Genomic DNA, 23,668 nt, shown 5'->3' on the forward strand with positions numbered 1-23,668 from the left:
TGTGTGGCACTTGATCAAAAGCTTTCTGAAAGTCCAGGTACACTACATCTACTGGATCTCCCTCATCCATCTTCAGAGTTACATCCTCAAAAAATTCAAAAAGATTAGTCAAGCATGAATTCCTCTTCATAAATCCATGCTGACTCTGTCCTATCCTGTTACTACTATCCAGATGTGTCGTAATTTCATCCTTTATAATAGACTGCAGCATCTTTCCTACCACTGAGGTCAGACTAAATTGTCTATAATTTCCTGCTTTCTCTCTCCTACCTTTCTTAAAAAGTGGTACAACATTAGCCACCCTCCAATCCTCAGGAACCGACCCCGAATCTATTGAACTTTGGAAAATAATCACCAACGCATCCACGATTTCCCGAGCCACCTCCTTCAGTACCCTGGGATGTAGACCATCAGGCCCCGGAGACTTATCAACCTTCAGACCTACCAGTCTCTCCAACACCAAATCCTGGCAAGTATAGATTCCCTTAAGTTCAGGTCCTTCAGCCACTGTTACCTCAGGGAGATTGCTTGTGTCTTCCCCAGTGAACACAGATCTGAAGTACCCATTTAATTCTTCTGCCATTTCTTTGTTCCCCGTAATACATTCCCCTGTTTCTTCAAGGGCCCAATTTTAGTCCTAACCATTTTTTTGCCGCACATACTTAAAAAAGCTTTTACTATCCTCCTTTATATTATTGGCCAGTTTACCTTCGTACCTCATTTTTCCTCTGTGTATTTCCTTCTTAGTAATCCTAAATTGCTCTTTAAAACCTTCCCAGTCCTCAGTTTTCTCTTTTATCTTTACTATGTTATACTTTTTCTCTTTTAACTTTATAAGTTTCTTAACTTCCCTCGTCAGCCACAGCCGCCCATGCCTCCTCCTGGGATCTTTCTTCCTTTTAGGAATGAACTGATCCTGCAACTTCTGCATTATACACAGAAATATCCGCCATTGTTCCTCCACGGTCATTCCTGCTAAGGTATTGCACCATTGAACTTTGGCCAGCTCCTCCCTCATAGCTCCATAGTTCCCTTTATTCAACAGAAGTACTGTCACTTCCGATTGTACCCTCTCCCTCTCAAATTGCAGATTGAAGCATAATTTATTATGGTCACTACTTCCCAATGGTTCCTTCACTTCGAGGTCCTTGACCAACTCTGGTTTGTTGCACAGTACCAGATCCAGAATTGCCTTCTCCCTGGTTGGCTCCAGCACCAGCTGTTCTATGAATCCATCTCTGAGGCACTCCACAAAGTCTCTTTCTTGAGGTCCAATACCATCCTGATTCTCCCAGTCTACCTGCATGTTAAAATCCCCCATAACAACTGTAGTAACATCTTTGCGACAGGCCAATTTCAGCTCCTGGTTCAACTTACATCCGACATCCAGACTACTGTTTGGGGGCCTGTAGATGACTCCCAAGAGGGTCTTTTTACCCTTAGTATTTCGCAGCTCTATCCACACTGACTCTACATCCCCTGACTCTAGGATCCCCTGACTCTAGGTCCCCCTGCGCAAGGGACTGAATATCCTTCCTTACCAACAAGGCCACCCCACCCCCTCTGCCCATCAGTCTGTCCTTACGATAGCACGTGTAGCCTTGAATATTCATTTCCCAAACCCTGTCCACTTGAAGCCACGTCTCCAATATCCCCACAATATCGTATCTGCCAATTTCCAAAAGAGCCTCAAGCTCATCTATCTTATGTCTAATGCTTCGTGCATTCATATGTAGTATTTTTAATTTGTTACTGCTCTCACCCTTCCCATCAACCCCTATTTGAGAAATCATAGCCAACGTACCTGCAATCAATCTCTGCAGCTACTTCTTTTAGAAATCCTAGAATTTAGGCTGTCAGATTCTTGAAATTTATTATATGTATTACGATGTTCCAAGTTTAGTTTGTTTGGCTGGAGTACAGAGGCAAATCTGGTCAGATGAGTCTATCCTCATGTGCTTTCTGTTCTATTCCTCTGATACCTACATCTCTGTGATCATGCTAATAGCTTAATTATTCTTAATTTGATTCTTAGTTTGACATCCTCTCATTGCTGTTATACTATTTAGTGAGCATTTAGTGACTGACCAGAGTGGCAATCTAAGATGAGACTTAATTGATTGCTCTTAAATTTGGGTGCTTTCCAGTGGGTATTTTTAAAACTGTAGTCGACTTTTCAATTGTGCTTTTGTTAATAAAATGTCAATTTATCAAAGGACAGTCTTGCTGGCCAATCCTTTCGACTTGCTCCTCCCCACCTCTTCTATTGACTTGTGTTTCTCTATCTTGTCTGAAATATTGTTCAATTTTGCTTTGTATTATTGCATGTATTGAATTTGTTGCAATGCTAATTTCAGATCCCTAAACTAAGGGATGAAGGTAGCAGAGGATTAATGTTGCCGATTCAAATAGAGGAAAGGCGGTAGCTAAATTTGCATCATAAGAGTCGATGCATTCTGCAGAATATTTGTGTAAAGGTTTGAAAATACTCAGTACTGTTTACAGTGATATTTCTGTTACATTGAAAAGTTTGGCAATCCACTGTGAACATTTTGTAGCAGTTCTGAGTTCAAAGATATCTATTGTTTGTTCTAATTAAGAATAATTTTTTAAGTACTTTAATACTCCTTCTTGTTGTCCAGTTATGATAGATTGCATGCTTTAAAAGATATGTGGCTCATCAACGTCTAGAAAAGAAACAATCATAAAATTAACTAACAAGCCCCCATTCTGATTTTTTTTTTGTTGATTCTGAAGGATATCTGAAGATGCAACTGTAACGACAATTGAAGCATTGAAAGCCCGTATCCGTGAATTGGAACGACAGCTATCCCGTGGGGATCGGTATAAATGTCTTATTTGCATGGTAAGTATTGTTTTAACTCCAGTGTAGAAGTCCTGCTGTCTGTGCTGTTAACAATCATAATTTGCCTGAGGATCTAATTCTTTTAACATACAATTTTGGAAGTAGCAGCTGAAATTGAGGATAGTGGTAACCATAAGAGATTTTAAATTGTACTTGGGGGAACCAACAGTAACTGATATTATACAATATATTTAATGGAATGCAACACCTTGAAGAGATTCACAGTAGCGTTATAAAACAAAATACGACACAAGGTCATACAAGGTGATATTAGGTCAGATGGACCAAAAAGGTTGCTTTCAAGGAATGTCTCTCAGAAGTGGTGTGAGAAATGATGGAGTATAGGAAAATATTTTAGAGTTTGAGGCTTCAGTAAATGAAAGCCTGGTCATCAGTGGTGGAACTGTTCAAATTAGGAATGGAAAGAAGCAGGAACATTAGAGGCATCCAGTTATTTTGGAGGATTTTGGAGCTGGAGGAGTTGACAGAAAAATGTGTGAAGCTGTAAAGTGCCATTTTAAAATATTGATAAGAATTGAAAAATTAACCATTGCCTGATCAGGAGCCATTGTGACCGCAGTGGTGAGAGATGAAGGGGATGTGCTGAGATTTGAAGTACAAGCACCGGAGTTTTGGATGATGTCACTTTTGGATGATAGAAAATGGGAGACCAGCCAGGAGTACATTGAAAATTATTAGGTCTAGAGGTAGTAAAGTTGTGAATGAGCGTAACAACATCCAGTGAACTGAAAAAAGGGCAGATATAAAAGATAGAACTATGCAGTCTTATGCGAATGATGACATGAATATTTCATGTGATATGCGTATCACAGGCTCAGCCAGCATATTGCCCATCTGTGGGCAATAAATCGTAATTTGGATGCAGTTTTGGAAATAGCATTTTAGAGTGAAGGTAATTATGACCGCTAGATATTTTTAGCCCCCTCTCTCCTTGAGAAGGTGGTGGTGAAGTACTTTCTAGAACTGCTGCAGTCTTTGGGATGTAGAAACATCCAGATTGCTGCTAGGAAGGGAGTTCCAGGATCTTGACCCAGTGACATTGAAGAAATGGAGATGTAGTTCACAGTCAGGACAGCCTGGGGCTTAGAGGGGAACTTGCAGGTCGAGATGATTCCAAGCATCTAATGCTTCTCCTAGATGGTAGAGGTTGCAGACTTGCAAGGTACTGTCAAGGGGGGTGAGTGAGCTACTGAAGTGCATTTTGTAGATGGTACATACTATAGCCACTGTCATCAATTGGAAAGTGTGCCGGTCAGCCTTGTCCTGATTAATATTGAGTTTTGTGCATATTATTGGAGCTGCATCCATTCAGGCAAATGTGGAATATCCCATCACACTCCTGGCTTGTGTCTTGTAGATTGTTGAAAGGCACTGGGGAGACAGGAGGTGAGTTACTTTTTGCTGAATTCCTAACTTCTGACTTGCTTTTGTAGCAACAGCATTTATATAGCTTGTTCATTTCAAATTTCTGATTAATGTGGTACCCCTAAGATGTTGATAGTGATGGATTCAATGATAATAATGCCATTGAATGTCAAAGGAAGATGGTTAGATTCTTGCTTGTTAAAAATGGTCATTGTCTAGCACATGTGTGATGCAAATGGTGCACGTCATTTGCCAGGGCTCCTTGATGCCATACTGGGTCGCATTCTCCCCTATTGTAAAATACAGTCATTCCAGAGTTCTTTCCTTTTCCCATGTTTGAACCAAGGCTGTAATGAGGTCAGGAACTCAATGGCCCTGGAGGAACCCAAACTGAGTGTCAGTGAGCAGATTATTGCTAAACAAGTGCTACATGTTAACACAATCAATGACTTCTTCCACTACTTTACTGATGATTGGGAGTAGACTGTGATACCAATGTTGTGTACATATTGTTTAATCTCTGACAGTTGCCAGGGTTAGGCACGGAGTTGGTAAATCTGGAACATGGTTTGAGGGACTACAATCAATGGCTTCAATTTTCCCAGCAGTTAATTCAAGGAAACTGCTTTTAATGCAGTATTGATTGGCACAGCGCACCTTACCACTGTGCCTTCTCAAGGTCAGTTAGTGATGGACAATAAATGCTGACTCAGCCAATAATGTTCACATCCCAAGACCTAATGAATAAAACCTTTGATCATTTATTAACAATGTAGGAATTAAGAGAAGCTTTGGTTAAGTTGAGTTGCCTATTGCCGATCTGAAGAATACATGTGAAAACTAATGTTATGCCTTTTGGTGAAGTAATTGAATAATTTTGCATTTCCGTGAGAAATAGGAGGTGACCAAATATTGATCCATGAGTTATGCAGGAGCAAGAAGCAAAATTAATGTAAGTTGCTCTCTGACTGTGATTGGATGGATTAGAATGAGCCAGTTGAGAGCAGTCACATTCAGCTTGTTGAGGCAACGGAGGAGGTGGATGATGTGGTCAGTCATTGTCTTAGGAGGCAGACAGGTTGAGGAAGGAATTATCACAATCACTTAGGGTGTGATTTCATAGAATCAAACACTGCATAAATGATGGGAGTGTGTTGCTGGGAAAGCACAGCAGGTCGGGCAGCATCCGAGGAGCAGGAGAATAGACGTTTCAGGCATAAGCCCTTCATTAGGAATGAGGCTAGTGGGCCGGGGCTGAGAGATAAATGGGAGGGGGATGGGGCGGGTAACTGAGAAAGCGGTAGGTGGATGAAAGTGAGGGAGGTGATAGGTTATAGGTGATAGATAGGGGGGAGTGATGGACAAGTCCAGAGGGCGGTGCTAAGTTGGAGGCTTGGGACACATTTTTGACTCTGATCTCCAGCATCTGCAGTCCTCACTCTCTCCTAGTACAGAAGAGGCCATTGGCCCCAATGAGACTGCACTGATAAAGTAACTACTCTAAATCTCCATTAGCTCCACTTCCCAGCACTTGGCCTATAGCCTTGAATGTTAAGACATTTCAAATGCTCATCCAAGTACTTACCTCAATTACCGTCCCAGGTTGTGCATTCTGGACTCCAGTCACGCTGTGGGTGAAAATCTTTTTTTCCTCAAAATCTCCTCTAAACTTCCTGCCTTACACCTTAAAATTATGTCCCTTGTTATTCACACTTTGACGAAGGAGAACATTTGTGACTTTGATGAGAGATGTTTGTGATGTGGTGGCATATGAACCACGATACTTACTATTGTAGAACTTGCAATCCTTTACCATATCAGAGAAATTTCATTACTTGAATCATTTTAACAACATGGCCCCAATTGTTTTATTGAGCAATGTGGCAATACTGAAACTCCAAAACTGAGAGTAATAGCTTACAATAAATGAACCACTGAGTGGCGTGTGAAACAAAATTCATATCTTGAAATCTCACCCTGATTTGATCAGTTTCTTAAGCCACTTTAATATTTTTTTACATTGCCTTTTTTCTCTTTAAATTGTTGATTTTTTTTAAAGAGGAGGCTTCCCCTTTGATAATAAGTGACACTGGATTTCTGGAAGAAATGGATTCAAATTTATTTCAGTATTGACGGTCAGCTTCCTGTGCTCACATGCATGAGTGAGACTGGTAATTTGCCTTGTTCGCAGCACTCCAGTGAAATTTAGATGCCCAGCAAAATGTGAGTTGTATTTTCAATTTTGCTGGTAAGCTTTAGCAATTGCTAGTTTAAAAAAAAATAAATTGCATACAAGCCGTGATACCTGCTGTCATGGCATCAGTAATCCATTACCACATCAAGGTCATTTCATCATTTGAAATCTGCTGTTTCTGCACATAAATGGTGAAAAACACTGTACTTGACATGTAGACTTAGTCTGATTTGTCTTTTCTGCCAATATGTTGCTTCTTATATAGATGTTCTCAGTATTTCTGCTTTGTGCCTCTGCTCGAGTACTAATTATTGTCCAGTGTGTTGTTCAAGTTGTCTTTACACTCATATTATCAGGAATATTGGACAAGAAGGAAAATACTAGCATGTCTGCTCAACCAATCAGATTAAGGAAAGCTTACAGAGACTTGGAGAATTAGATTAGTTCATCGGCACCCATAGAACTCCAAAATATTGTCTGCAGCACATATATGATCTTAATGTATAAATTGTGCCATACACCGTGTTGATAGAGTTTGAGGAATGAGCATCAACTAGGTGTATGAAGTATTACCAGTATGGTGCTCAATATTCTAACTTTATTTATTAACTCTCTTCATTAACTTCATCCACATATTGAGCAGCAAGAAAGATCCTATGTTAGTGTTATTTAAAGAGCTCATCAACTAGTTACAGATTAGTTGCTGGTTGATATTTTTCGTTTGGATTATTGTTGGCATTCCACAAGTGTTGAAATTGCAGGCTGCTGTATTGTTACTGGTGCCATTGACAGCTGGTGTATGAGCATAGGCAGCGAATCATGTAGCATGCTGTCACCAGTAATAATGCCTTAATTCTGCAGCGGTTTGCTTTCCCCATCACCATGACAAGTGAAAGAATGGTGACTTGAAAATTAGTTTTTGCTCATGACTGCTACGTATAAACCATGTACACATGCACATTGTATATTCAGTGAAAGCCATGCTCAATCGTATGATAACATGCACCATTGTTGTAATGAAAAAATGCATCCAGTGCCAAGTCTTGCTGTGGAGCAGTTGTCAAAGTGTGTGGTGTTTTACTGCATGCCCATCCATTGTGAACGTGCAACCCTGGCTGCCAGCATTATGACCATCAGCTTTGGACAGGAAGAGGCAAGGAGAAGACAATCTGAATAACCCCTTTCTGTCTCGAACACCTGACTATGATACGAGGAAATCAACCCTAATTCATAAATAGTCCCACAATTTAACTGGCCATCAGTGTCTAATTTGTACAATGTAAAAGAAACATTATAAACCAAATAATGCAAACACTTTACCCTTTATTATCCGCCTTTGTGTGTCTTTTCCTGTCTTGCTGCTGCTGAACAGTACTACCCACTTGATGAAACGTGGTTGGTTAAAGATTATTACTTTCAGGAGTGAAGACTTCAGATGGCCTTGAGAGGCTTTGACTCAAATTGGAATGAACAGCAGCAATCTGGACTGACTTGCTGATGGATGACAGCAGGGAAACTGATGGAATTGCAGGAGTAGAAGGATGTTTTTTTTTATCCTTGTTCCATCGAGGCACTTACTTTTCCTCAGAGTGCTTAAGTCACCCCAAGCCTCTTGCAAAATACATTGCTATGCTGCTTTGATGCCCTTCAATTACTTTGAGGATTGGCATCTGCAGTTATGCTGCCTCTGTGCTGTGGCAAATGTCAGGACTGCACATGCTGGAGATTAGAGGCATGAATATGGTGCTGGAAAAGCACAGCAGATCAGGCAGTAGCTGTGTCTGTGTGACTTCATTTTAAGCCTTCAGGGCTTGACTTCTAGTATGAATATCCATGGCTGTTTGGTCTCACTACTTTTTGACTCTCTCTCTGGAGGACCTGATGACCCCCTGAAAGTAAACAGCATCCTTCTTTCTGTTCACCACCTCGGTAAAGATCTTCAGTGCAGTGACTGAAAATCTTGTAGTCCATTCTAGATTATGTTAGATTACCTACAGTGTGGAAACAGGCCCTTCGGTCCAACCAGTCCACACCAACCCCTCCGAAGAGTAACCCACCCAGACCCACTTCCTTCTGACTAATGCACCTAACACCATGGGCAATTTAGCATGGCCAATTCACCCAACCTGCACATCTTTGGACTGTGGGAGGTAACCGGAGCACCCGGAGGAAAGCCATGCAGACACAGAGAGAATGTGCAAACTTCACACAGATAGTCGCCTGAGACTGGAAACAAACCTGGAACCCTGCTGCTGTGAGGCAGCAGTTCTAACCACTGAGCCACTGTGTCTCCCCTCTTTTTCCAGTGCAAGTTTTTCCACCCACAATTCATCTTCTTAAGAGATGCTGACTAACCGTAAGCAGTGCAGGCTATTTTTAATTGACTCACAGTATTAAACCCCTGTTGGTGCTTTCAACCAAAACACAATCCATTTGCTAGCTGATTAGAGGTTGTTTAAATAAGCAGACAGTATGAAAATAATATGCTGTCTTCATTGTCATACATTGGCATGGAGTAAGCAGATATCTTGATCCACGAGCCCAATTTTGCAGGAGTGTAAGATAGAATATTTAAATCAGTGTAAAATCAAATCCGATACAGAAAGTGAAATAAGATAGAGAAAGATGAAGTAAAAAGAAAGTTTTATTTTGAAGGATTTTCAGCAATCCTTAACATTTAAAGGAAAGAGACTCTTTGCTTATAGTTAATTTTATTACCAGAGAACCTGTGGGACAATAATTAAGCCTTGTGACTTCATTCAAATTAATTTACACTTCAGTGAAAATCATTGTCTTTTTCTGGTATGTTTACTGGGTAACTGATAGGTAGAAACTGATTGCTTGTCATTGTATTTTTATGAATGCTGATTCTGTGGATTACAGGATGCTGGAAGTTGCTAACAAATATATTACTTAGTAATGATGAGTACTGTCAGCATTATTCTTGGCAACAAATATTCAAGACGTTCTTAGCTCTCTATTCATTCAGCCTTCACAAACTAATCTTCATTAAAGGTATCCATGGAAAGGTCTGCTGGTACATTACTTTCTTAAAATACCTACAATGCCTCGATAATCTTCCCAAGAAGAGGAGACAGTCACACTTTAGCATGACAACATGAAAGGCACTATTTGAAGCAAGTTCTTCTCCACTTCAATGTTCGCAGTTCAGACATTTAAATTACAAAATAAAAACTGAAATCAGAAACAAAACAAAAATTGTTGGAAATGCTCAGCAGGTCTGGCAGCGTCTGTGGAGGGAAATCAGAGATAATGTTTTGTGTTCAGTTCTGAGAAAAGGTCACTGAATCCGATGTTAATTCTGATTTCTCTCCACAGATGCTGAGCTTTTCCAACAATCGTTTTTGCGATTTCCAGCATTCGCAACTCTTTCAGTTTTTATTTTGTAATTTAAATGTCTGAACTGTGAATATACATGTTTAGAAAGGGTTCAGGAAATCTAAAACTCTTTCTAAATAGCTTTTTAAGTTTTTTATTTGAAAACTTATTCTTTCATGGATGTATGTATTGCTGGCTTAGGTTAGCATTTGTTGCCCAGACTTGATTACTGTTGGGAAAGTGCTGATGAGACATCATCTTGTTTTGCTGCCATCTAAGTGGTGTATGCGTACCCACGATGCTGTTTGGGGGGACGTTCCGGGATTTCCAGAAATGGCAATATAGTTCAAGTCAGGAGGGAGTGTGGTTTAAGGGGAGCTTACAGGTGGTGATGTTCCCATGTATTTTCTACACTTGTCCAAGTGTTAGAGGTTGCTGGTTTGGAAGATGCTGCCAAAAAAGTTCAGCAAGTTGTTGTAATATATCCTGTATATGGTGCATACTACTTGTGAGAAGATTTATGGCTCGGGTGCTCGTTGTTGTGGTTCTGTTCGCTGAGCTGGGAATTTGTGTCGCAGACGTTTCGTCCCCTGTCTGGGTGACATCCTCAGTGCTTGGGAGCCTCCTGTGAAGCGCTTCTGTGATGTTTCCTCCGGCATTTATAGTGGTTTGAATCTGCCGCTTCCAGTTGTCAGTTCCAGCTGTCTGTTGCAGTGGTTGGTATATTGGGTCCAGGATGGAGGAAACATCACAGAAGCGCTTCACAGGAGGCTCCCAAGCACTGAGGATGTCACCTAGACAGGGGACGAAACGTCTGCGACACAAATTCCCAGTTCGGCGAACAGAACCACAACAACGAGCACCCGAGCCATAAATCTTCTCACAAGTAGTATGCACCATATACAGGATATATTACAACAACTTGCTGAACTTTTTTGGCAGCATCTTCCAAACCAGCAACCTCTAACACTCGGACAAGTGTAGAAAATACATGGGAACATCACCACCTGTAAGCTCCCCTTAAGCCACACTCCCTCCTGACTTGAACTATATTGCCATTTCTGGAAATCCCGGAACGTCCCCCCAAACAGCATCGTGGGTACGCATACACCACTTAGATGGCAGCAAAACAAAATGATGTCTCATCAGCACTTTCCCAACAGTAATTCAAACCACTATAAATGCCGGAGGAAAGATCACAGAAGCGCTTCACAGGAGGCTCCCAAGCACTGACGATGCCACGTAGACAGAGACGAAACGTCTGCAACACAAATTCCTAGCTCGGCGAACAGAACCACAATGGTGCATGCTACTGCTATGGTACATTGATGGCAGAGGGAGTGAGCATTTAAGAAAGTAAATGGAATGCCAGTCAAGTGGACTGCTTTGCCCTGGATAATGTTGAGCCTCTTGAGTTTTGTTGCAGCAGTACTCGTTCAGGCAAGTGAAAAGCATTCCATCACACCCCAGACTTGTGTCTAATAGATGGGCACTGAGGAATTGTGAGCTGAGTTACTAGAATTGTTACAGAATTACCAGCCTCTGACTTTTTCTTGAAGCGACAGTATTTACATGGCTGATCCAGTTAAGTTTTTAGTGTAAGCTAACCTCTAGGATGTTTATAATGGGGGATTCAGCAATAGTAATGCCATTGGTGTGACACTTAGTTGTAGTCTATGATGTTTTTGGACAGAAGTGTAAGACAGCACTTGTAAATGAGCTAGAGAGGGTATCCCACTGTTCCGCTCTCATGTTAGTTCAGGACATGATTCTGTCATTGCCATGCTTCAAGTTTCTCATTGTTGCAATGTGAAATTACTTCTCATTGGCACTAAATATTAATACTTCTTAAGGAAAAGATGAAGACCTACACAAGCTGGGCTCTTTTCCTTAAAAAGGTTAAGATTGGAGGTTGCCCGATAAATTTCGTTAAGACAGTGGAAGATATTTATAAAGCTAATTCATAAATCTGTTACAAATGAGCAAATTCACAGTCAAAAATGCAAAAGCATTAGAAGACTGCCAACAAGGGCTGGGAATGGTCAAATTTGCATGAATTATAATAGGAAGTTGGTCGGTGAAGAATTGATTCCTTAAGGATGCAAGCAGAATTTAAACTGAAATTGAATCAAAATGATGGGTTTTGGAAGTGATGTGTTGTATGTCATCCATTATTGGATGTCCTACACATAAACTTGATTTTGACATTATCAGGATGGAAATTATTGACAGACTAAAAGTGAATAAATCTTCAGGGGCAATTTGTATTTGCCCAAGCTATTTAGCGATAAAATAAGCCTATAGTACCAGTAATCATCCTGAAACAGTCAGTGAGCACAGGAAATCTCACTGGATTAGCCATTACACTCATCTCCAAAATGAAAGTTGAGAAAAGAAGTCAAATATTAACAAACTTCATTAATCTTACAGCAGTAACTTCTGGTCAATAAAGTCAAAAATATGGAATGTTGAAATTGAATGTAAGTTAGTACAATTTCAGAGAGCGGATATGTTACTTGAACAATCCTCTTTAAATTACTGAGGATGAGGCAACCCAAGTTGACGTTGGTAAAACAGAACTTGCTGGAAAAACTCAACAGATCTGGCAACATTTGTGGAGAGAAAGCAGAGTTCACGTTTTAAGTCTGGTAACCCTTCTTCAGAACTTGACTACTACTACTTTTGTGTTTTTCTCTACAGATACTACCAGACCTGCTGAGTTTCTCCAGCAACTTTTGTATTTTTTTCAGATTCCCAGCATCCACAGTTCTTTGTTTCATTGACATTGGAAGAATGTGAACATATGTTTAAAACTGTAAGGATCTGTAGTTAATTCTTTAAAAAACCCTGAAAGTTTTAGTTAGTGTTCTGATGTCAAGCTGATTATACTGGAAGTTTGATGTGCAAGTGTTTCTTTGTACCTAAACAGCTTGAGTTTAAAAAGTAATTTCATATGTAACGTGGAGAGGAAAGAATAATTAGTAGTCTTGGTTGAGGAAACAAATGGACATAGGCAAACTTTGTAAGTAACTCGAACAATAGTGGATGAAATTCAATGAGATATCACAGGAGAGGAATAGCTGGAAAGTGCATTTAAAGTTCTGAACTGACCAGCAATCTGTTACATTTAAGAGTTATGATCAATGTAGTATGGTAATCAACCAGGCTAACAGCATACTGAGTTTTATTGTCAGATCTTTGGAGTACCAGTCATTCTTCCAGAAATTGCAATGGGCCTTGAGTATTATGGTCCGTTATTGTTACTAATATACAAAGGATGAAAGGACTGAGATGTAAGGTGAGGGTTGGACCGAAGAGTCTGTTTCCATGCTGTACATCTCTATGATTCTATAAGTCTTTTGGACACTTCAGCTTTGAATATAGTTGATTGAAAAGATACCACAGAAGCATTACAAAATACAAAGTAGAATAGAAAACTAATCAGGAGCAATAATATTTCAATTAAAGGACAAGAAATCATGGGTACAAACTAATAAAAAGAAGTCAACAGTAATCTCCGGAAGTAATTCTTCATTAGAAATGTTGTGAATAAAAGGAATGGGCTTTTATTAGAGGAAGAAAGGCATAAACTTAGCAGTCAAGAGACAGATTGGGGGAGCCATAGATTTCCAAAGCCGGGTGAGTTGGACAAAAAGATTACCTGTATTTCATTTTATGATCTATGCTTGGACAGAGAAATCAGTTGTAATAATGCTTGCTTTCAATCAGTTCACAATTAATTGTGAATGCCCAAATGGAAGTGTGGCAGAATCAGTTAATGAACTTGGTCCATTGTGGTAATCCAGAAGCAGAGAATGCTTTCCCAACATGTTATGAAACCCAATAGAAACAATCTTTGTTAAGGTCAAGTTCCTCCACATGCACAATATAGTAGTAGTGAAGCCTTGGGGAACCAGTAATCACATCATGATTAAATTTTGGTTTATTTGGCAGCCAGCACTGAGAAGCATCAGAACTGTCTTTAAACAAATTTGAAAGGGATGAGGAATGATTGAGGAAAAATGTAACTGGGTTATTTCACCAAAGCTTATTACTCTAAGAGAAGTAGAACACTTCTAAACAATAATGTTGAACCTACAAGATAACAATATAGGGGAAAAAAAAACAAATTTGCAAACTAAATAGTCTATAACTAACAGGAAAGAATAAAAATTTCCCAAGTATTTTACACAGGATAAACAAAAAAATGGATGCAGGACATAAGGATATGTTAGGAAGGGTAACCAAAAGCTTGATCAAGAGGTGGATTTTAAGGAAGGTTGTAAAGTAAGAGAGAAGTGTGAAAAATTTCAGTAAAGAAATTCCAGAGAGGTGAATTTGGGCACCTAAAGTACTCTAACTAGCAGTGGAATGAAGGATGTGGGGAGGGGTGATGCATAGATTTTTGAGTCAGAGGAATGGAGACTGGGAATAGATTTAAAGTGAGGTGCAAATGAAACCAGGATGATGTGAGAAAAAAAAATTACACAGCAATTTGTTAGGGTATTTAATGCACTACCTAGAAATGTTGAGGCAGGTTCATTTGAAATATTTAGGAGGGCATTGAATGATTTTGTTTTGAATAGTAATGGTGTCAGAAGATATGAAGCAAAAGCAGGAGATTATCATGAGATAATAGAGCTGGACAAGACATTCGAACAGATGTCGGCCAGATAGGCCAAATGGCCCCCTTCTGCCCTGTAATTATTATGTACGTCATTGGGAAGACATCCACTGTGTCATCAGACTGAAGTAAGTTACAAAGAAATAAAAGTATCAGTGATGTAGGAACTGAAACATAACATTTTAAGTTTGAGAATTTTTCATTTTGGAATCTAGCATAAATTAGTGAGGGGCACATACCACTTGTTGCATAACATGATGAGTTGAAGTTTATGGAGGATAGAGGATGAAAGCCTGGACAGAACACTGGCGAGATCAAAGCTAAAAGAGAGGTTTTGGCAGGAGATTAACTAAATTACAGAGCGAGGCACATGTAGTCGTTGTGATTAGCAAACTATAGTCCTGTAAGTTCAGCCCAGTATTGAACTGGATACTGATCAGCAAACAGTCTGATTTAGTCCAAGACACTGGCCAAGGAGGGTAATAGAATTTATAGCAAAGGTAAAGGGTTAATGTTAAAGTGGGGAGCAAAGACAGTCTGTGTTATTGCATTCCAAATCCTCAGCAATCTTTTTCACAATTACATAGAACAGTTTAGCAGAAGAACAGGTTCTTCGGCCCACGATGTTGTACTGAACATGATGCCGAATTAAACTAATCCCTTCTGCCTGACCTTGTTCCATATCCTGGATTAGCGGTGCTGGAAGAACACAGCAGTTCAGGTAGTACCCGAGGGGCAGTAAAATTGACGTTTCGGGCAAAAGCCCTTCATCAGGAATAAAGGCAGAAAGCCTGAAGGGTGGAGAGATAAGTGAGAGGAGGGTGGGGATGGGGAGAGGGACTCCCTGAGATTCTTGTAGAGAGAGGAGGAAAACTTCTTCAAGGCAGGCATCCTTGCAAGAGGATTCGCAGTAGGGTTAAAATCAATTAGGTAAAAACAATGACTGCAAATACTGGAAACCAGATTCTGGATTAGTGGTGCTGGAAGAGCACAGCAGCTTTGCCCGAAATGTCAATTTTACTGCTTCTCGGATGCTGTCTGAACTGCTGTGCTCTTCCAGCACCACTAATCCAGAATCTGGTTTCCAGCATCTGCAGTCATTGTTTTTACCTAGTTGATTTTAACCCTACTGCGAATCCTCTTGCAAGGATGCCTGCCTTGAAGAAGCTTACCTCCTCTCTCTACAAGAATCCCCAACCCCACCCTCCTCTCACTTATCTCTCCACCCTTCAGGTGCTCTGCTTTTATTCTTGATGAAGGGCTTTTGCCCGAAACGTCGATTTTATTGCTCCTCAGATGCTGCCTGAACTGCTGTGCTCTTCCAGCAAGTACTAATCCAGAATCTGGTTTCCAGCATCTGCAGTCATAGTTTTTACCTTGTTCAATATCCTGTCATTCCTTGCATATTCATGTGTTTACCTAAACGTTTCTTAAATACCCCATTATTTCTGCTTACACCACCATCCCTGATAGCACATTCCAGACTCCTACCATTCTCTGTGTGTAAAAAAAACTTGCCCCTCACATCTCCTTTGAACTTGTCCCCTCTCGCATAAAATGCATGCCCCCATGTTTGAAATTTTCCAATCAGGTTTCTGGACCAGGCACTGTAATGAAGTAGTTCTAATTTAAACTCTTGAATGACAACCTCTTTGACTAAGGTGCAATAACCCACATTTTTTATTTCTTCTCTGTAACCTTTATTGAATGAGCATAACATCCTCCTCTACTGCCTCTCCATTGTTGTACGTCTTGAGTGGCAGTGCCCTACCTTGGTTCCACTATATCCATTTGTGGCCAGCATATCTTCAGCAATGGTTCCTGTACTGTTATCACTGGCATCTCCCAAACATCTATTCTTGGACCCAGGTTAACATCATTCAATGTCATGACCTCCATAATCAAAGGTGAAACAGGATTCAATCTGAATCTAGTTATTAATGAATAGAAAGCAGGTAATTTTCATGAGATGAGAACATTTAAGATTTGAGAATAGAGCATGAGGTCCTGCAAGTCACTCTACTATGCATATTAACAATTTAGGTATCAAAAATCAGTTTAAACTTGCTAATGGTACAAAAGTAAGGAGCTCAATAGATATAATTTAGAGTAAGAACTCAGGATATTTTAGATAATTTTTGCAACAAAAGAGAAAAAAAATCACAATAATTTACTCCATAGTAGCCATATGAATAAATACTATACAAACACAATGGATGAACTAAATTAGCAGAAGAGAAATTAGGTTGTCACATTTCAATGTAAGCACTGTAGTGAAACAGTTAAAAAGAATAGATTGTCAAGATATTTATCCAGAATTGTAAAGTATGAATCTTTTGATACAAAAAAATTGCAGATGCTGGAAATCAGAAATAAAGACAGAAATTGCTGGGAAATCTCAGCAAGTCTCGAAGCATCTGTGGCGAGAAATCACAGTTAACATTTCAGGTCCAGTGACCCTTCAGTTTTCCCAACAATTCCTGTTCATGAATTTTTTGAAATTGTGTGAGGGATTTATACTTCATTGTATAGCCCCCAATTAGGGTATTATGCACTGTTCCGGTTAGCATAGCATATAAATGTTTACGCTAAGAGAAGGAGCAAAGAGCCACAAACTTGATTCCTTATGAGCTATGCAATAAATTAGAGAAGTTTGAATATATAATTTTGTTGGACGTGGAATTCTATTTAAGACCACACCAGGAGGTGAGAACAAAATAATATTAAAGTTAAATCACTGAAAGTTCCATCGTTAATGAAGGGAAAACTTGGTGAGACTTAACGTGAAAAATGTTTGGAAGGGCATTACAGTAGGAACAGAATGAAAGTTCAGTAAGAGGCAGTGACTATGATCACATAAGAAGTGCGTTTCAATTGACTGACTTCTTCTCACTCACAGGTTGTTGGTATAAGTCTTCCACTTGTCAGATCAGTGTTAATGCGTGTACTAATTTGTTTGGCAACGACTGTTGGTCACTGCTTCGAAGTTAGCAGTCACCCAATTTAAAACCAAGATGAAGTGACATTTTTGTTCTTTGAGAGTTATGAGTCTTTGGAACAGTCTTCCTCAAAATGTGTGGAAATGTAGTGTTTCATTATTTTTAAGTCTGAGGAAGGTAGATTTTTGAGAAAGAAAAGGCTGAAAAATTATAGGAGTAGGCAGAAGTGTGGAGCAGTCAAATCAGCTATAGTTTTATCGAGTGAAGGAGTAGGCTGAAGGGGCCAGTTGTCCCAGTTCTGCTGTGATCCTGTATGTTCATACTGGTTGACTTATCTTTCTGATTGAATGCCTACTTGGAAAGAGTCTGGAAAAACAGTGGGATGTTAAAAAAAAATGATATTATAAGTGACTTCACAATTGCCGTGAAGTTGCAAATTGTCAATTGCACCTTACTTTAAAACTAACAAGTGCAAAATGCTGTGTCATAGATCCCAGTATATCAAACCCACACAGTAGTTTCCATACAGTAGTTTCACTTAAACTCATTCATAACTGAGAACATGGTTTGAATGTTAAGTGTTTGTTTCTCACCTAATTTTACCAAATGCGTTAGAAAGTATAGCAAACCAAAAGAGAACATGCTGGAAAATCTCAGTAGGTCTGGCAGCATCTGAAAGGAGAGAAAAGAGCTGATGTTTCGAGTCTAACTGACCCTTTGTCAAAGCCTGCTTTTTCCAGCATTTTCTCTTTTGGTTTCAGATTCCAGCATCCACAGTAATTTGCTTTTATTTACAAAGTATAGCATCTTCTGCCTACTTAATGAGAGCATGATGTATTATGCAACCTAGCATTTTAAGAAGCCTTGAAATTTGTATAGTTTGTTGAATGAATACAAACATGGAACTTTCTAATTTCTTCTGGAACTATGTTTAAGTATAGATTACGGTCAATGGGAGAGATTAATTTTCATCAGCATTTTTATTTGATAGCTAGATCATGCATTATTGTAAGGTGAAGAAAAGGGCCTCCTTACACGGTCTATCTACTTAACTATGTTCTGCAAACTTTCAAGATTTATAAAACATACAACATAGTTTCCACAAAAGATACTTTTCATGACAGAAAGCTTTCATATTAAATATTGCAACGTTTCTCCTTGAGCTGTGAGAAGACTTTGCTCGGGGGGACAACTAGTCGGCTTGGTTTACCACAGAATTAAGCATAATGAAAGTGTGTCTGATCAGTCTCGTTACAATTATGTAGATGAAATATGACTGTCCTTTATTTGGACACTTTGTTACCTAAGAGATAGTCAGCATGTAGAAAGGCAGCTTGAACAAAACAATTTCCCAATGGTATTTTAGCTCCTCCTAGTGGTAATCTAATCCATTTTAAGAGCTTTTAGTTTTTCTACAGTGTAAGAAACTTCAGTTTGGAATTATTTAAAATATGTTGTTACCTTATTGCAATGCATTTTAAAAGATCTATTTCCAAGCCATCATGCATAATGCTTCAAAGAAATCCATGTTACCCTAATAACTGCAAAGATTGTAATTTTTCTTTATCTGTAAGTTTCTCTTCTCTGAAACTGTTGAATTGTTATCAACATTTCAATAAGTTTCAGGTCCATTTCAAAGTGCCCACTAGTATGTAAACCTTGAGATTGAATGTGAGTTGGCTGTTTGGTTTGGTATTCTTGAAGCAAGTCCTCTCCTCACTTACACTCACGCAACAAACACTTCTAAATTCTTACTAGACCAGCATTTATTATCCATCTCTAATTGCCTTTAAGAAGGTGATGATGAAGTGCTTTTTTGAGTGCTGCAGTTCATCTTATGCAGTCCGAAATGCATAGAGGGTTCCCGAGCTCTGTCCTAGTGAGAGCAAAGGAATACTGATATATTTCTTGGTCAGGGTGGCACAAGGCCTAGTGGGAACCTGCAAGTGGCAGTGTTCCCATGCATCTGCTTTCCTGGTGCTTCTACCTGAGAGAAGTTGTGGGTTTTTGAAGATCCTGTTAAAGATGCTTTGGAGAGTTGCTGGAATACAACTTGTATGTTGGTACAGTACTGCTATCGTGCATTGGTGATGGAGGGAGCAAACGTTTAAGTTGTGAAATGGTGTGCTGAACCTGTTGGCTGCTTTATCCTGGATAGTGTTGAACACCTTGAGTGTTGGAGCTGAGATCATTCAGACAAGCGAAGAGTAATCCATCACATTCCTAACTTCTGCCCATATCTACAGGATTTGGGGAGTCAGAACGTGAGCTACTTGGTACCAAATTCCCAACTTCTTACCTGCTCCTGTCGCCACAGTCTTCAGTTTCTGATTACTGATAAGCTCCACATTGAAAGGATGTTCATTTTGGCACTGGTGGATTCAGCAATGGTAATCCCATACAGTGTCAGGCTGTTGAAGGATTCTTTCTCGAAATGGGTTATTGCCTGTGGCATTAATGTTAATTGCTAGTTACTCATCCAACTCTGAGTGTTGCCCAGGTAATACTACATAATGACACAGACTGCTTCAGTATCTGAGGAGTTAGTCATAGTCGTGGAGTCATAAAGTTATACAGCATGGGAACAGACCGTTTGTTCCAACCTGTCCATGCCCACAAGATATTCTAAACTGATGTAGAACCCAATTGCCAGCATTTGAGGGTCCACATCTCTCTCAACCCTTCCTATTCATGTACCTATGCAGATGTTTTGAAAAATGTAGTTGTACCAGCCACCACCACCTCCTCTGGAACCTCATTCTATACACGCACACTACCCTCTGTATAAAAAAGTTGCACTTCATTTCCCTTTTATATCTTTTCCTTCACACCTTAAACTAATGCCCTCTAGTTTTGGACTCCTCTACCCTGGGAAAAAGACTTTGGCTATTCACCCCATCCATCCATCCATTTTGTAAACCTCTACAAGGTCACCACCCAGCTTCCGCCCTCCATGGCAAGGAGCCTCAGCCTATTCAGCTTCTCCCTGTAGCTCAAAGGGAGACCAAAATTGAATGCAGTATTCTAAAAGTGGCCTCACCAATGTCCTGTACAGCCACGATATGATGGCCCAACTCCTATACTTAATGCGCTGAACAATGAAGGCCAGCTTTCCAAATTGTTGGCTGTGACTAATCAGTCCTTGCCTTTTCAAATGCATGTAAATCCAGTCCCTCAGAATCCCCTCCAACAACTTACCCACCACTGATGATTCGCTCAATGGTCTATAGTTCCCTGGCATTTCCTTAACATATTTTGTAAATAATGGCCTCACATTAGCCATCCTCCAGGCTCTGGCATCTCACCTGTGGCTGTTGACAATGCAGATATTTCAGTGAGGGGCCCAGCAATCCCTTTCCTAGCTTCCACAAAGTTTTGGGATACGCCTGATCAGTTCCTGGGGATTTATTTGCCTTTATCCATCTTACGACCTCAGCCCCTCCTCTCCTTTAGTATAGATATTTTTCAAGACATCACTATTTATTTCTCCAAGTTCCCTAGCTTCCGTATCCTTCTCCACAGTAAATACTGATGTGAAATATTCATGTAGTGTTTCAGCCATCTCCTTCCATTCCACAAATCGATGGCCTTGTTGATCTTTAAGGGGCCCTATTCTCTTCCGAGGAACTCTTGTGCCCTTAGTGCATTTGTCGAATCTCTTTGGATTCTCCTTGATCCTATTTGTCAAGACTATCTCTTGACCCCATTTTGCCCTCTTGATTCCCCTCTTAAGTATACTATTACTGGCCTTATACTCCTCTAGGGATTCACTTGAACCCAGCTGTCTATGCTTCTTTCTTTTTCTTGACTAGAGCCTCAGTTATTCTAGTCATCCAGCATTCCCTACATCTAACAGCTTTGCCTTTCAAGTATATTGTCTCTGAACTCTCATTTTTGAAGGCCTCCTACTTTCCAACCATCCCTTTACCTGTGAACAGCCTCTCCCAATCAACATTTGAAAGTTCCTGCCTAATACCATCAAAATTAGCCTTACTCCAGTTTAAATCAGTTCTTTTCCATAATTATTTTAAACCTGATAGTTATTTTATACCTGCCCCAAAGTGGCTGGCAACTGGCAGCTCAGTCACCTGCCCTGCCTCGTTTCCCAAGAGAAGGTCAAGTTTTGCTCCTTCTCAAGTAGGTACATCCACATATTGATTAAGGAAATTTTCTTGTACACGCTTAAAAAATTCCTTTCCATCCAAGCCCTTAAAACTGTGGCAGTCCTAGTCTTATGTTTAGAAAGTTAAAATCCCCTAACCATTACAACCCTATTGTTCTTATAGCTATCTAAGATCTCCTTCCAGATTTGCTTCTCAGTTTCTCACTAACTATTGGGGAGGCCTATAGTACAATCAAAATAAGGTGATCATCCCTTCCTTATTTCTCAGTTCCATCCATATAACTTCACTAGACGTTCTCCCAGGAATATCCTCCCTCAGTAAAATTCAGAAGTCACATGACACTAAGTTAGAGTCCAACAGGTTTGTTTGAAATCACAAGCTTTCAGAGCTCTCCTCCTCCATCAGATCACTTCACCATAAAAGGCTTGGCCTATAATCTGGTGTTGTGTGACTTCTGACTTTGTCCACCCCAGTCCAACAGCAGCATTTCCACATCATGGCTAAGTAAAACCATAATGTTATCCTGAACCAAAGATTCTATCCTTCTGATAGCACTATATTCCAGAACATTAAGCTGCCAATCCTGTCCTTCCCTGAATCAAGTTTCTGTAATAGCTGTGCTAAGTCCCACGTTCCCAACCATGCCCTAAGTTAATCTGCCTTACCTGTCAGGCCTCTTGCATTGAAATAAATGCTACTTAATTTATCAGTCTTAGCTCATTCTCTGCTATGCTCTTACCTCCCTTAACAATTGAACTTGCTCCCATTATCTACTGTGTCAGCCTCAGACTCATCTCTTTCCTCACCAACTCTTTGAATCGTGCCCTCCTAATTGCTAGTTTAAATCCTCCCAAATAGTATTATCAGGCCTCCCAAGCAGGATATTGGTTCCCTTCCAATTCCGGTACAACTCATTTTCCTTATACAGGTCACTTCAATTCCAGAACAGATCCTAATGGTCTAAAATTATGAATCCTTGCCCCCTCGCCTTTTAGCCACACATTCATCTGCTCTGTCCTGCTGTTCCTACTGTTACTAGCACGTGACACTGGTATTAATCCAAATTTTACTACCCTCGAGGACCTATTTTTCAGCCTAATTTCCTATATTCTTTCTGCAGAACCTCATCCCTTTCTCTACCTCTGCCATTGTTACCACTGTGTACTTGACCTTCTGCTGATCACTCTCCCTTTTCAGAATATTCTGAACCCTTCGGCCGACCTGTGAACTAATCTAAGCCCATCCTCCTACACTACCCCATCATCATCCATGTGTTTATCCAAGGATTGTTTAAATCTCCCTAATGTGGCTGAGTTAACTACATTGGCAGGGAGGGCATTCCATTCCCTTACCACTGTCTGAGTAAAGAAGCTGCCTCTGACATCTGTCTTAAATCCATCACCCCTCAATTTGTAGTTATGCCCCCTCGCACAAGCTGACGTTATCATCTTAGGATAGACAGTCAAAGTCTTTTTCCTATCTAATCCTCTGATCATCTTGTATGTCTCTGTCAAATCCCCTCTTAGCCTTCTTCTTGCCAATGAGAACAGACCCAAGTCTCTCAGCCTTTCCTGATAAGACCTTCCCTCTAGACCAGGCAACATCCTGGTAAATCTCCAGTGCATCTTTCCCAGTGCTTCCACATCCTTACTGTAATGGGGCGACCAGAACTGTACACAATATTCCAAATACGGCTGCACTAGCGTTTTGTACTGTTGCAGCATGACATTATGGCTCCGGAACTCAATCCCTCTACCAATAAAACCTAACACACCGTATGCCTTCTTAACAGTACTATCAACCTGGGTGGCAACTTTCAGGGATCTATGTACATGGACTCCAAGATCCCTCTGCACGTCCACACTACCAAGAATCTTCCACTGACCCAGCATACTGCCTTCCTGTTATTCTTCCCAAAGTGCATCACCTCACATTTATCTGCATTGAACTCCATTTGCCACCTCTCAGCCCAATTCTGCAGTTTATCCAAGTCCCCCTGCAACCTGCAACATTCTTCCATACTATCCACTACTCCACCGACTTTAGTATCAGCTGCAAACTTACTAACTCATCCACCTATCCCTGCGTCTAAGTCATTTATAAAAGCGACAAACAGCAGTGGTCCCAAAACAGATCCTGTTTTTCAGCAGCAGAAGCAGCAGCTCAAAGGGCGGGAGCTTGGACTGGGGCCTGTCA

The 23,668-nt window shown here is 40.2% G+C and overlaps 1 protein-coding gene across 4 annotated transcripts in view; it reads left to right on the forward strand.

Annotated features, from left to right (window-relative positions):
* Positions 1 to 23,668, forward strand: part of rnf220a (ring finger protein 220a) — a 508,473-nt gene that overhangs the window by 463,650 nt on the left and 21,155 nt on the right. For 2 of the 4 annotated variants that reach the window (XM_060830505.1, XM_060830502.1), the window contains exons 13-14: positions 2,758 to 2,866; positions 4,245 to 4,273. In XM_060830505.1, coding sequence (XP_060686488.1) covers positions 2,758 to 2,866; positions 4,245 to 4,273 — 138 coding nt within the window. The remainder of the gene's footprint in view (positions 1 to 2,757; positions 2,867 to 4,244; positions 4,274 to 23,668) is intronic. The other 2 variants (XM_060830506.1, XM_060830503.1) reach the window with 1 other exon arrangement.

Source organism: Hemiscyllium ocellatum, chromosome 9 (genome assembly GCF_020745735.1).
Source record: "Hemiscyllium ocellatum isolate sHemOce1 chromosome 9, sHemOce1.pat.X.cur, whole genome shotgun sequence".
NCBI classification, from domain to species: domain Eukaryota; kingdom Metazoa; phylum Chordata; class Chondrichthyes; order Orectolobiformes; family Hemiscylliidae; genus Hemiscyllium; species Hemiscyllium ocellatum.